General features: G+C 29.5%; 1 protein-coding gene across 1 annotated transcript; it reads right to left on the reverse strand.

Moving 5' to 3' along the window:
• Positions 1–2954: 2954 nt before the first annotated feature.
• LOC133831455 (uncharacterized) lies at positions 2955–4761 on the reverse strand. Its single transcript, XM_062261754.1, has one exon. The coding sequence runs from the start codon at positions 4674–4676 to the stop codon at positions 3126–3128; it is 1551 nt and encodes a 516-aa protein (XP_062117738.1). The 5' UTR covers positions 4677–4761; the 3' UTR covers positions 2955–3125.
• Positions 4762–16797: the final 12036 nt, after the last annotated feature.

The raw sequence follows: 16797 nt of genomic DNA on the forward strand, positions 1-16797 counted from the left end.
TAAAATTTACATAAAATATTTTAGTCATATAAAGTAAAATATCTATATAAGAATAACCTCTAATTTATTATAAAAAAAAATTGTCTCAATTTGAACTAGTTATAAATAAGAATAACTTCTAAAATGTAATTAATTATACGTTATTTAAGTCTCGTATTAAGAAAATATACATCTATATAGTAATAATTACATATACACTCAAACAAATATACATATATATTATGTCATTTATTTGTACACAAATGAGAAAATTAATGATTTATTCTAAATTTGAATTACTTATGAGTTTTATTATTAATGTTGTTAAAGTTGATACTTTTGGGTGTTTGTAAATTTTTTGTATCAATATCTCTATTAAGTTATAACTTCTCAATCAAAATAAATTTAGTTTGGTCCCAAAATTATTTTTATATTGATGTTTTAAATGTGAATGTGACCTAGTTAAACTTTCAACCCCAAAATCCTATGTTTCCCACTGTCTTAGCTTGTAGGGTAGCCTAAATTTCAATTTGGCTAATTTGTGTATTTGAATTCATACAAGAATATGCGTTTGGTAAAATATCTTTTTCAAATGTACTATTAATCAAATTCACATTCATGCAGCAAAAATAGTAAATATATATAGATATGACAATTGTCACTCTTACAATAAATTTTAGCAAAATATGTCAAAAAATCAAATGAGACCAACCAAATAAGGAAATTAATATATAAATAGCCGACTTTGGCTGGATCAAAGTACATTATTAATAATTAATAAATAAATAAATTTCCCCTTTTACAATTCTTTTATTTCTAGTAAGATTACCTTAGAAATGTCATCAGAAACAGCATGACCCCTAACATGATTTTAATAAATGAAACCCATTACGCTTGTGAGCATAGGCAGCCTAAGAAAAAAAAAACTAAGAATAAATGACGCGTTTCCTCATAGAGTCATAGAGCAGCAGCTTTGCCTAATTTATAAAAAGTCAACCAAAGTGTATTTATTCAATAATATGTCAGCTTTTTTTAAAAAAAAAATAAAAAATCAGCATTGGGAGTGGCAAAACCAAAACACCAGTCTCTTTTCTTAATTCATAAGTTCCTTTGATAATAATAGGGCATAATAAATAAAGCATATTATAAAGCACAAAATAAATTATGTGTCACAAATTATTGAAACTAGATTTTTTTTTTTCAGGAGACTTTATTTTCTTTAATGTAATTAAATTATAAATATTTATTTAAAAGTTAAAGCAATAGCTACTAGACAAAGAGATATTTGCTTGTTATTCTATTTTGTAATTTATTGTTTTAATAATATGGCAAAATGGAATATTTAGACACAAATCCGTTCATGGTTTTTGGACATAGTATTATTTTGACTATAATGTGTGTGCAGTGTTGAGTTTGATTGATAGATAATATTTTCATAAAGAGATTAATATGAATTAAATTTTTTAACTAAAAATGACTATTAGAATGTGGAGTCATTTACAACCCAATTTACTTAAGTTAATGCAAATTAGAGATAACTCTCTTGTACTTATATATATCTTAAATAACCCCTAAACTATTTTAACACATAATCACCATTAATGATAAATTCATGTAATTAATTTTGGATTTTCTTTAGCAAATTGAGTACACAAAGTATGGCACAATACAAATTACAAAAGAATCATTTGATTTGAAGTAGGAGTATTCATTGGTCGATTTGGGTAGATTTTTGACAAACTCAAACTTATAATCGGGTTAGTACTTTTCAACCTGTAACCCATCCAATTAAAAAATATTGAAGTTCAACCCGACCTGCCCAAATCGTCGAAACTTTTTTTTCTAAAAAAAATCATTTTTTACCAATTTTTTTCTATTTTTTAGTTTATATTTGTAACTAAAATAATTATTACTTTAAAATATAGAGTTTTTTTTTATAAAAAATAATAATTTGAATTTAAGTTCGGGTTGGGTTACATTAGGCGGATTGCCAAAAATTTCAACCCGCCTAATATATAGTGATTGGGTGGTTTGAAATGAATGACGGGATTTTCGGGTTGCATTTTTTGTCAATTTTTTCGAGTTAGTTTGGACAAGTTTTTCGGGTTGGACAAGTTGCAAATTTTTTTGCACAACCCTAATTTGAAGAAGTCATTTCCAACTTTACTCCTTCAAAAATCCAAACAACTAATGAAAATAAAGAAATTCCACTACTTGAACTTTCTTTTTTCTTTTCAACATTCATCTAGACTAGAATAAGAATTAGTTCTCCATCCATACCCACATCACATGGCATCTAATTAATGGCCCTTAAAAGTTTAGAAAATAATAACAGTGAATAAGGTTAAGGTTAAAGTTAATTTTTAGTACTCGAGTAGAGTAAGTTGGTTTGGTAAAAGTGAAAAGGTAAAACAAAAAAAGAGAAGAGAGAGCGTAATTGACACGTTTAGTGAGGCTTTTTATAGCTTTAAAACCAAATATAACGCGTAGAAAAAGATCACAATCACATGGGTTTCATCAATGCATTTCACAGCTCCCTAAGCTTGGTTTAGTTGCCTCACATTCTCTCCATGAAAACTAATTTTCATATTATTTTTTTTTATAGAAAAAAGCACCCAAATATAAAATAAATAAAAAAACCCAACAAAATTTAAGAATATTGGTTATAGTTTTCACAATTTATTTTAATATTGGTTGGTCTAAAAGCCAGAAACTTTATATGTGCATGCCAAAGGAGAGAGAATATGACCCCAAAAACCATGAATAAAGATCTAATAGTACCCAACAAAAGTCAATAATATTAACCTTTCAATAATCATTATTAGAGAAAAGAAAATAGCTTACATCAAATTATTAACATTACTTTATGATTAAAAAAAGTGTTTATATTATTTGGTATGCAATACAATACAATACAAACATTGATTATAATTATTAAATTGAAATAATCTAAATGAATATAAAAAAACATCAAATTTACATTCCTGAAATATTATATACATTCAAGAACAAAACTTGGGATGAAATATCCTTTAGACTAAAATAAATTTTAAAAAACAAATAAAATAAAATAAATAAAAAATTATAACATTATTATTAAAAATTTCTATTTGTTTTTTTACTTCACCTTATTCTAAATTTTTTGGCTAGCAATCACTATAAACAGAAGAATCTAATTGAGATGAACATATTTGTTTCGTAATAATAGAATTGATAAGTTCACGATCATTATTAGTATTACCACGATGCACCACAGAGTGAGTTCCACCCGAGTTATGACCGAGTTGAGCGAAAGAACTCGGGTCCGGGACCGAGTCAACCGATTTGATCACCTTCACGTTGTTGAGTAAAAACTCGTTCCCAACGAGTTGGTTGAGAATTGCCGACTCAGTCAGTGAGTTCTTCTTCTTGTGTTGTTGGGTCGTCGTCGCGGCCCTGACTATCTCCATCAGCATGGCATTCGACAACCGCCGAATGCCCCGAGCTCCGCCGGCTACGACGGCGGAAGTGACGGAAGAATGAGACTGGGTTTTGTCCGAGTTTTTCTTCCCGTGCTTGGAACTGTCCGGTTTGGTGAATAGAAAAACGGACTCGGGGCTCCGATTCCTGACCAGGCCGAGTGTGTCACTGAGTACAACCAAACTGTTCACATCCACTAACATTATGTGCTTAAAATGGCGCCGAACTCGGCCCAATAACATCGGATAACATGCCCATCTTCTCATGCTCAGCGGAACGTGGTCTAAAAAACCGGCGAGCGAGTTCTCCGGGTCGAGTTCCGAAGCCTCGAAACCCAGCACCGACCCATAACTCAACTGAGTCGACTCGCCCGAATCACTGTTGTTGTTACTATTATTGCTGCTGTTACCACTCCGGCTTTTCTTGCCCCATAGCGGTTCCCCAGTTTCCTTCTTTCCGGCCTTGAACTGAGTCACGTCGAAGCTCGAAGTGGGTCTCCGGCTCGTCTTGTTCAAATGCTTGTAGCCGTGAACCAGCTTAAAAAACGACTCGTTCTCCTCCCGAATCACGGAGTCGAACTTCGACGAGTTTGACCCGAACAAAAAAACGACGTCGGCTCGAGCGGTGAGTCCGGACCTGTGGAGGGCTCTGAGAAACAAGCGAAGCTCGCCATCTTTTAAATCGTCGGGGACGTGGCCGACGGCGAGATCTGCCATGGCTCTGGTCCCGCGGCGATATAGAGTCCCCAATCCTTGAAGCGCAGCCGGGAAACGAGTATTCTTCGAGCCCAATTTGGGTTTCTGCTTCCACATTTTGCCGAACCATGGGGACGAGGAGAAGAGAGAATCACGGCTCGAAGCAGCGCCGGTTCTGGGTTTGTGCTTGGAGAGATTTTCTGGGTTTTGGGTGAGGAATCTTCTGGGCTGGTGAGTTCGGTTGTTGGGTTCGAAAGTTGAGAGTGTGAAGAGGAGGAGAGTAATGAAGACGAGGAGAGCACAGATTGAAATGGTGGACTGAGCTTTGGTGAGAAGACGATTTGAATTGCTTCTTCTGATTACTGGAGCAGAAGTAGCGGAAATAGAAGAGTTTGGTGAAGAAGAAGGAGAAGAAGAGAAAAGCTTGTTTTTGTCAACAATGGCAGAATTATCTTCGGGGAAGAAAACCAGAAGAAGCCCCATACCCCAAAACTCTTTAGAGCTTTTGGCCTTAGAAGAAGAAGAAGAAAACGCAAATCCCATTCGATTCAAATCGAGTCGAGCTTTTCGATTTCGGCTTCTCTGAACTTCTTTCTATCTATCTTTCTAAGCCTTAATGGCATCACTAAGCTCCAACTGTGTGTGCCTGTCTCTTTCCTTTTTGTACTCGTTTTGTCCATTTATGACGAAACTACCCTTTTCGGTTAATTTCATGTAGGGGCAAATTGGGAAACTTACTAATTATTGTGAAATCCTATACTAAAAATTTATTATTGGTTTTTTAAAACTCTTTTAATAATTGAACAATAATATTCTCGAATTTTGGATTTTAGTGTCGAGAATAGAATTGATTTTATTTTTATGTGAATAATGATCATTGATCGAAATGAATAAATTATGGTAAATTAGAAGAAGATTTGGCTAAGAATTTAATGTTGTTTGTAAGTAATAAAAATTATGGGGTTGACTTGAATATGGTGTGATCTAATGAGTAATTGCCTATTCTTGATAAACTCAGTAAGTTCCTCTTTATATAGATATAAATGTATCACAATTATGTGCATTCAATCAAAATTTATGGTAGAAAGGAATTAAAATCATTTAATATAATTACTTGCATGTACTCTAATTCCTAACTTTTTTTATGTGGAAAATAAAATCATTTAAAAGAATGTCACAAGAGAAATTATAAAAAAGATGGCAATACACTAATATACTCGAATACTATGTCATACAATATTAGTAACAAAAGTAGGAACAAAAATCACTAGTTACAGAATTTAGTAAAGTTTAATTGTAGGGCCAACACTCAACAATTAAAGAACAATGTTTTAGAAATCCAAGTCTATGGTGGCAATACTATGTAGCATCATAAGTGTTCATAATGGTGCTGAGGAAGAGATATGATTCCTAGTATTTTTTTAATTATTTAAGATAAATTCTTTTAGGATTCGTTATTGCAATACTAATTAGTGAAAATAGACACTCTTTTCATGTCATTTTGTAAAAAAAAATAAAAATTTAATATAATATTTCATAAAATACCCTCCAAATAAAATATTAAGAATTTACAATAATGTTTTGAGTATATTAGACAAGGTGTCAAGAAATGTTGGGTAGGATGCACACGGGAGCAGAATTTGTGGGGATTACTCCCTCCATCTTCGTCCTCATTTAAAATTTTAACCTTCATTCTTGCTTATTTTTTATTGGAAGCGAGGTGGAACAGGGAATTCTTATTGAGATGGAGAATCTGACATATTGTTAAGAGTATCGCAAATGTCATTTTACAAAATATATATTAAAATGTTGATATTTTACAAAATGAATATAAAAATACTTTTTTTTACCAAACACCTTTAATTTTATTTTATTTGTTACTAAAAAATAAGGAGTCAAATATCACAAATATTATTATTATAGAGTTTCCATCATAATTCGGACAAAAAAAAAGAGTTTCCCTCATAATTATAATCATTGTATTAATATGTTCTCTGTATATAATATTTTGTTTTTATTAATCTATGGTCTAATATTAAAAAAATGTTTGATTTTACTTGTTTTTTTCTTCTTTTTGTCCCAATAAAAAAGATATGCAAATTTTCCAAATTAGACCTTTTGTGGCAGAGATAAGATACACTCACGGGAAATTCATATCGAGAGGAAATGAAATCGAATACGTCTATTTTTTATTTTTTTTTAACTATCCACCATATATTTTCCTTTTTCTGCTACAAATTAGGAAACTATTTTGGAATGAAATCAAAATTTTAAAGTTCACCACAAATAAATGTAGTAATATTTATTTACTGGGTCATGACAACTTATGTGTAAATGTTACATTGATTAGTATTAAAATGGAGGAATAATAATAAAATAGGTAAGAATAATATCACTAGCATTATTTATAGAATGAAACTATTAGCACTCTTATTTTTTCTCCCATCTCCTCTCTTAATTATTGAATTATTACTAAATATATTATTTTAGTGAATTGACATAAATATCTTCATTAAATATTAAAAATATAAAAAATAATTATTTAGCACCTCCAAATATAACTAGGTTTTTATTCTTAAGTTATTTTTTAATTAAAAGTAAAAATATTTTTATAGAGGCTTTTTTTTAACTAATAGGACCAAAAATTGGTACTATTTTAAAAAAAAAAATGTGTGTGAAAAGAGATTTTAAGAAATTATGAAAGGTTTATTGAAAGGAATGAATAAGCTCTAGCAAAAATAATCGTATATTTACTACAAATATTCCTAATAAATAATATAATTATAAATTTCACATAGAGATATATTATTGTTGGATTCACATGTATCAATTGCGGGATTCTCAAATATCTTATAAAAGTCCATTATAATACCACAAATATTTTTAGAAAATAAAATTATTAATCAGTTTATATAGTTATATATTAAAAAATAGACAAAATTTCTTAAAATAATTCAAATAAAAAACATATAATTACCCTTATTATTCGTTTAAAATTTCATACACAATTTAAATCCTATAAATATTTTGTTAATTATTATCTCATAATTTCTTTTACTATCTTTATTTATATTATTTATCTTCACTGTATCTTTATATTATGTATTTTTAATCATTCTTTTATATAGATTTGTATATAAAATATTATCGTTTTAAAAAATAATATAATCTAAATATATATGTTACTAAAAATAAATTTTATTGTATTTTCACGTGACATGATCATTTTCACAATTTATTGGTAAAACAACAACAATAACAATAATAATAATAATAAAAATAAAAATAAAAGTACATAGTCCCACTACTCACACTGCCCCTGGAAAGGTTTCGAAAAATTCACCAAAAGCAAAAATATAGATAGTTATGTGTTAACTTCAGAGATGTAGACAAAGCTCGTGAAAATACTTAATATATAGTTTTAAAAACAAAAAACCTAATAAAAAATATTAAAATTAATTTCTTCTATTTATCATTACAATTTTGAGTATGGGTTTAAGAATGGATAAGCCTCAAGAACACAAGAACAAGTATATATAAACTTGGATACATATATATATTGCTATAGATGTTCTTTGAGTATTAGTTTAAACATATTGTCTTATACGAAACCAAATTTTCATAATAATACAAAAAAACATATATTATTTAAATCATTTTTGTTTTATTATTGGTATTTTTCTCTAGCAATAAAAAAAAAATTCATTTAAGTTGTATAATATATGTTGTGGTTGATCATGTCGGCTCAGCCAAAGCCAATTATACAACTGAACGTTGTTGCATGAAACGTAAAATCTTGTTCAATCTCACGTTCTGTCTACACAACTGTTTTCACGTTAATATTATTTGATATTATTGTTATGAAATGTCTATTCAGAGATAATATATAATACAGCACATAGAAAGCTATATTTAAATTAAGTATTACTACAATTAATACCAAAAATCACTACACTTGATTGTGTGAATGTGATTAATTTACTATAATTACTATTTTAAGTACTAACTACTATAGTGACTGTATATAATTAGTGTATGATATTTTGCGTGTATTAATATCATTTGCATTAATTATTTTGACATTGACATTGATCCCAATATAAATTCATGTATGTTAACGCTATAGTAAAGCCATGTAATTAATGAAACATTATATATACACCTTGCCAAATAAAGTATATATGGAATTAATCTTTTCAATATATGTATCACTTTCACTATTACAAAAGAACTACGGTTTTTTCCTTAATACACTATAATTTTTGGTACTACTGAAAACCGCAGTATTTACGACCGCAGAGAAAAGTAATAAAAAAACTGCGGAGAAAATTGTTCTTTTTCTCTACGGTTATGTTAACTAAACCATAAAGAAAGACCATCTTGTCTTTCTTCACGGTTTTGTTAACTAAATCGTTGAGAAACTTTTTTTTTTTTTAATTTTTGGATGTGCTTCTACATGTTTTCAATTTCGATTATATTACCTAATTTTATTAATTATTATTATATACCTAAATTTTATATAATAATATAAAATGTATAATTTAATAAATTATTATCGAATTAAAGGATAACATATTATTATATACATTATCGTACAAGTAGTTTGTATATACATAATAGAACATACAAATATCATTGGGAAATTTGGGTATTTATGCATATTGTAGGTGCATATATCAAAAAAAATATCATTCTTTAACATCATTCTGAAATAATGCTAGTATTTGTTTGGTTTCCAAAAATACCCTTATCATTTTTTTAGCCTCCATCTGTCTTCTCTCTCGGGTCATCTTTATCCTTTGGACACCATCCATCCATCCATCCCTCCATCCCTTATCAATTAAGATACTAATTTATGCATTTCAAATAGATCTGTGCATGATTTTTTGGTTTTTTTGTAATTTTTTTTACAATTTTTTAGATCCGAAACGTAAAAATTTACAGAAAACTCGATAAACATCGATGTACCTCTATGCCCAGCTCGATGGGCCCTTAAAAATCATGATTTTTCAAGAAAAAAATCATCTGCCTCGATAGACCTCGATAAGTCTCGATAATATATTTTCAAAGTTAAGTATGTTTTCAAACTTTCAACTTCCTAAATGTGTGTTTACATATCCCAAACGTGTAGATCTTAAGAAAATACCCAAATTAAAAAAAATCACTTCAAACGGACACCCGAGTGAAAAGTTATGCAATTTCTATCAATTGCATTGATTTGCATCGAGACCTATTAAGACAGATGGTTTTTTTTCTTGAAAATCATGATTTTTAAGGGCCTATCGAGCTGGGCATCGAGGTACATCGAGTTCTATCGAGGTATATCTTAAAAATCATGATTTTCATGAAAAAAAAACCATCTGCCTCGATACCACCTCGATAAGCCTCGACATACCTCGATGCAATTCATAGAAATTGCATAATTTTTCACTAGGGTGTCCATTTGAGGTGATTTTTTTTCTTTCGAATTTGGGTATTTTCTTGAGATCTACACATCTAAGATGTGTACACACATTTGGGAAGTTAAAAGCTTGAAAATACACCAAAGTTCAAAATAATACCTTTATATTTCCAAAGTTGGGTATGTTTTCAAACTTTCAACTTCCCAAATGTGTGTGTACACATCCCAGACATGTAGATCTCAAGAAAATACCAAAATTTAAAAAATGACCTCAAACGGACACCTGAGTGAAAAGTTATGCACTTTTTATTAATTGCAATTATTTGCATCGAGGCCTATTGAGGTCTATCGAGGCAGATGATTTTTTTTCTTGAAAATCATAATTTTTAAGGGCCCATCGAGCTGGGCATCGAGGTCTGTCGAGGTATATCGAGTTTTCTGCAAATTTTTACGTTTCAGATCAAAAAAATTATGAAAAAATTGCAAAAAAAAACCAAAAAATCATGCACAGATCTATTCGAAATGCATAAATTAGTATCTTAATTGATAAGGGATGGATGGATGGTGTCCAAAGAATAAAGGTGACCCGAGAGAGAAGACAGATGGAGGCTGTTAGGTTCATTTTAGGTTTGTTTTAGAGATTGTTTTATGTTATGTTTTTAATTATTTAGGATTGTTTAGCGCAGATTTATGCTTGTTTTCTTTTTGTTTTAGGTTTTAATGGTGAAGTACATAATATGGAGTGAAATGATAAGAAACATATTAAATATGATAAATAAGATGGATTTCGTGTTGGTTGTGGAGTTTCAAGACAGTATGTGTGGAAAATACTACATTGAAGATGCTCAACACACGTCGTTTATGCTCTATAATGCAAGTCTGAGACTTCAAGCCGCATTTTGACCATGATTTATTCACTTTCTGGAAACACTTCTAGAAATAGAAGTTGTAGATATTTCTCTTAGCTTTCCATAGCTTTTTGAATCATTCAATTCGGAGTTATATCGGAGTTATGATCAAAATACGACGAGCTGATGCTGCAGGCTGTTCGAAACGAGTTTTCGTTCTATTCTGGAAGTAGCGCTACAATAATAGCACTACAATACTAGTGCACAAAATTTTGAGGCATTTTGGCACTGTTAATAGCGCTATAGCGCTCCAAAAGCAGCCCTGGTTACGCGTTTTTCAGATTTTAAACCACTTTTTGAAGGGTAATCTGGTCTATTCACTTGGGAACATTGGAGGGATATTTAAGGAACATTATTTTGTGATTTTGGAGAGGAGTCTTAGTTTTAAAAACCCTAGATAAAAAGAGGTTGCTGTAATTATTTTCTCTGTTTTTCATCTGAATTTTGTAGGTTGATTTTATGAACAATTATTTGCAGTTTATTTTCATCATTGTATTTATGAACTAATTTCTTTTATCTAGGAATTAATGTAGTCACTGAGATTTCTATTTAATTTTATTATGAGTTTCTATTGATACTTCTTTTCTATTCTAATCTATATGATGTGTGTTTAATGATAGTAAATACTTGATCACTATTTGCTTGATTTAATGATTTTGATTCAAAATTCGAAAGATGAGAATTGAATATGCTATCATTGTATAGACATAGAGTGCATATTGGACAAAAGTACCTTTATGACTTGTGTAGTAATTAGGTTTCCATGTTTAATGCATTTTATATGTTCAAGTTTATCATAGAAATGTAGAAAACATGCATATAGATTGAGATCTTATATCTTGAAAAAGAATAGGAATCGATTATATTAACCTGCTATTAGAATAGAAAGAAGAGATTTAGAATTGATTATTAAAATTAATAGAATGAACAGTTGATGAAATTAATTCCTAGGTTGTTTTTATTATTGATTCTTAAGTAGTGATTCATTGTTTTGTTTGCTGTTCTTTAATTTTGGTTCATAGTTTATAGGATTTATTTTATTTTTAATTGTTCACTTAAATTTTTATTAACCAAATAGAATTTGAAAATCAATTAGTGGTACTTGGGAGATAGTCTCTGTGGGACGATATTCGTTCTTACGGAATTTACTACTTGACACGACTACATATACTTGAGTACAGAAAATTATAGATCAGAGGCTAAAAAAATAATAAGGGTATTTTTGGAAACCAAACAAATACTAGCATTATTTTGGAATGATGTTAAATAATGATATTTTTTATATATATGCACCTACATTATGCATAAATACTCAAATTTCCCTTTTATTTAACATATAAGTCAAGTTAGCAAGTTACACATATGAAAAATTAGACTTCATATATAAATGACATTAATCTTGCTAACCAATCGCTTTGTAGTAGTGGAAGTAGATCGTCTTTGATATTGTATTCATTTTTGTCAAACCACTACAAAATTGAAAAGTTAATATAGATTAGATGATTAAATAGTATATCTAGTTTTTATTAAGTAAAAAAGAGTATAAAATATAACATACTTTCTTCTTGATAACTTCAATTCAAACAAAACATACTGTAATATCCAACATTTTCATAATACATTTATTTATTATAAATCAAAGTTTTAATACATAAAATGTACAACTTTACAAATTTAAGAAATAGTAATGGAAAAATAGTGTTTAAAATATGATTTTATGTTTTTAATGAGATTAAAGAAAGAGAAACTTGAGTAGTCAAGTATTGGACCCAAATGTCATATAATTTTAATTGGGGATTTTTATAAAATTAAGAAAGTTTGGCTAAAGGGCTTATTTGAAAAGAATTTTAGTATTTTGGGTCCAAGTGTAATTTTTAAAAATAAATAAATAAATAAAATAAAATAAAATAAAATAAAAGGCTTCAGCCTTTCATTTTACCCGAGCCCCTCTCTCTCTCTCCTCAGAAACTCTCTCTCTCTCTCTCTCTCTCTCTCTCTCTCTCTGCGTGTTACTGTTGCCGACGACGCAGGAGTACTTTCCGGCTACCATTTTTAGCCACGCGCCGGACCGTTGGATTCAGAGGCCTCCGAACTATCGACCCACGCGGGAATCTAGAGCTCACTCGCCGATTAAACGCCTCAACCACTCGATTTAAGTTCGGCCACCCCGCGACTTCAAAGTTGCGATTCGGCCACCTCGGGCATCCGTTTGCCGATTCGTCACCACCATCGTGCTCCTCGTGTTGTGGGCTTCAAAACCCAATAACTTGTTCCTACATCTACCATAGTTGGGTGGTGGGCCCACCACGAGCCACCGCGATCCACCGTAGACCGACGGTCGAAACTTAGTGTTCGAGATTCCGAAGTACGTTTTGAGTCTCAGAAAATCATCGTTTGACTTATTGTGGAACCCGATCATTTTGGTATAATTTCTTTAACCTATATATTTTGATTTAATTGTGATTGATTAGAGTAATTGTTATTATGTGTATTTATGGTATATAATTATATATTATTGATATATGGAATATTTTCTGTAATTTACTGGCTGTCTGGGATTATATATATTTTTGATACAGGTTTTGATTTTGGAATTGTCCACTTTATAGCCGTTGTGCTGTCTAATATTTAGAAAATATTAGATATTAAATCAAGTATAAAAATACATATTTAATTGATTTTATATTAATATGGAAATTATTATGATTAAGTAATTTTAATTATTATTGTTATTATTTTGTTAAGTAAATCAAGAATACAGATTCATATATATATATATATGAAAAGTATGATTTATAGTAAACCTATTATCTAACCATTATTATTGTATATTAATATTTGAATATTAAAATAATATCAAATATTAGTTTCCTACAGTTATTGATATTTGTAAGACCAGTAAAGTTTGGAGAAAGTATATTTATTATATCACTGGAATTGATATTATGACTAACTAATAATAATATAAATATTTATATTTATATTATTATCATTATATTGATTATTACAACTTTATGTTACAAATATGATTTCTTTTATAAAATGACTATTTGAATATATACATCCATATACGTATTGCTATTAAAGTATTTTGTTATTAATATCGAAATAAGTTTAATTATAGACGATAATTATTATTGTTGTTAGGATTATAATTATTATTATCATTTATATAGTTTCTGGTATGATTAATATACACTATCAATAGTGTATATTTACGGATTAGATAGAATTTAATAAATTATGTGCCTTGAATAGGATTTGTATGGATTTGATTGATTGACTCTTGGTGAGCCGTTTTAAAATAAGCTAAGGACCTAAGGTAAGTAAATCTCACCTTTTGTGCTTAAGTGTAAGATGCATGACTACATTGATTGTGTACATCTGATGAGTTAAGTATGGTATGATGATGATGCATATGATAAGTATGTGAAGAATGGTTATATGAACACCATAAGGGTGTTGTGTGATATGTAATTGATGAATTCTGTGATATGTGAAAGATGTCTTACTTGGTTAAGAATGATATGAATTATGTGCAAGTATGTGTTCTTATGTTGATGGATATGTGGATTACTCTATGTTCATGATTTGTTATATGTTATGATATATGAAGCGTTTGAGTTTTTAGGCTGGAAACCTTAGACCTGAGCCATAGCTCTACGTTAAGGTATAACAACGCCACCAACCCAAAGCTTCATGTATTATGACTAAAGATGTTTTGAGTTATATGAGATGTGATACAATGCCTTGATTGAATACCATCAACATCAGTCATGAACACGAACATTGGCATTTCAGCATCAGCATGTATGCATGGCATGTACATTTATGTGATACATTATTATGTGATATAAGACCATGCATATGGATATGAGAAAAGTTATGAAATGTCTTGAAAAGTCTTATGTAAAGTTAAACATTTTAATGATTGATAACTCTACAAAATAGAGTTATTTTACCACATTTTATAAGCCAATTGTTGCTTAGTTCTTGAGTTTTTAATTAATTTATCAATTTTTTAAGTAATTTTGAATTTATTAGTTTTATTTTGATTTTATGTATTTTTATTTATTTTTTGTATTTATTTTGTTTAATTATGTTGTTACTAATTTATGTGTGTTTAATTTCTTTATGTAGGTGTATTTGTTGGGGCAAATGAAATGTTGATAAAATGTTGGTATAAAGAAATGAAGAAATCAAGCCCAAAATGAAAGGCTCAATCCAATTCTTGACAATGCCATGTCATCAATCCATGTGCTTCTTTCTCCACCATTGGATTTGTAACTATAGGAAAAGATGACAATTTTGAGCATGAATCCATGTGCTTTTTTTAGACCAATAGGAGTGTTATCCTTTACCAAAGAATTTATCTATAAATAGGAGTCTCATTTCACCATTTCAAGCACACCTTCTCTTACACCACTTCTTCCATCTCTCTATTCTCTCCATCTTTTTCTTTTCTTAGATTAGTTTTTATGTATTTTTAGAGGAATAATTTGGAGGTTCCTCCTCCAAATTTTCCTATTTATGTTGTAATTTTTATTTTGTTTTTGATAGTTATGGGTTTCTAATCCACTTAAAATTATTAAGGTGGAGGATGAACCAAGATATAACTATATAGTGTTTATTTTATGTTGACCTCCCAAAATGAGCAATAAAGTTTATGATTTTTCTTCTTCTAAATATTTCTTTCATCTATAATATCATGTATTTTAGATTGTTAGAACATATTTTACTTGGTTCTTAATTGTGCAAAAACATAGTATTCTTTGATTAAGATGTGTCATTAAATTGTTCACATCCAATGCTTAGAACAAAAATACTATATTTTGCTTTAGAAATAACATTATTTGATTTTTTTGTAGTTTCATTAAATTGATTCACAACTAATGCTTTGAAGTTATACTATTGAAGTGAAGGAAAATGTAAAAATAATGTTTTGGAAAAGGTAATTAGATTAATTTCAATTATCACTAAAAATTGGGAAGTCAACATATTAATAAATATTATTATTTATATTTTGTGGATTCTAAAATCTTAATAATTTTATAAATAACTATTAAAAACAAATCTTTTTAGTTTATTTATTTTATTTATTTTTAGTATTTTCTTTCTTTATTTTAAAACAAAACACATTAATCTTTGGAACTAGGTTAGAAATTTATTTCACTTTGGTAAAAATAGTTTTCTCTTTTAATTTAAGTCAACTCCTTTGGGTTCGACCTCGTGCTTACACGAAAACTATTCTATAAATACGATTCGTGCGCTTGCGAGTTTAAATTTTAAAACATACCCGTTTTGGGTCCATCAAGTTTTTGGCGCCGTTGCCGGGGAGTTGTAAAGAAGAGAAACAATTTGTGTCAAGGTGAGTAAAATTCTTCTACTAGTTATTTTATTTTTATTGTCAAAAAAAAAAAGAAAAAAAATCTAAGTATGCTCTGTGGTTGCGGTTTCGACTGATCTTCCACATCAGAAAATGTTTCTTGTCTTTGTCATTTAATTTTATTATTCATTTATGCTTGCTAATTTTGTTTTGTTATTTAATTGTGTTTATTTCTTGTAATTTTAATTTGCAAAAAAAAAAAAAATTAAGATCTCTTGAAATTCTAATTATGCTCTATGGTTGCAATTTCAATTGATCTTCCATATCAGAAAATGTTTCTTGAGATTTTCACAACAAAAAAAAAAAAAAAAAAAAAAAATTGTCATTGAGTTATTATCATGTTTCCTATTGGTAGTATAGGTTACATGAGCCAAAATGGATGCCCTTGGAATAGTACTAGGAATTTTAACAATGCATATCATCCTAGGGAAAGAGAAGACATCAACGCTCAAATAGAAAATTTGTCTAGAACACTAGATGTCTTACAAGCTAGGCAAACTCAAGATGACCGTAGGGAGATAAACAGTGCATTTCACTCTCATCACCATGAGAATTGTAGTCATCCCTTGGAAAATCCCATTGATTTTAGTTGGAAGCCTGAGTACAACTATTATGCATCATCGCACTTTGATTATAATGAAACCAATGATGTGCATGCTTATGGGAATTCCTCAGAAATCCCATTTGATCCCACCTATAATCCAAATTTTACATGGAGTCAAAACTTGTCTCCAATGAACCATGTGTATCAATTCAACATGCCTAATCTAGGTTATTCCCAACCCGATCTGTCATATCCTCCTCAACAAGAAATCAATCCATCTCTAGAGGATACCCTACAACAGTTCATGCAGTCAACCCAACAAATTTTACAAAATCAGTCTCGATCCATTTCCAACATCGAGAAACAAATAGGTCATCTTGCAACTGTTTTGATAGAGACGGAAATACAAGTTCTTCCTAGTCAAC

The sequence above is a fragment of the Humulus lupulus genome, chromosome 4, assembly GCF_963169125.1.
Source record: "Humulus lupulus chromosome 4, drHumLupu1.1, whole genome shotgun sequence".
Taxonomy (NCBI): domain Eukaryota; kingdom Viridiplantae; phylum Streptophyta; class Magnoliopsida; order Rosales; family Cannabaceae; genus Humulus; species Humulus lupulus.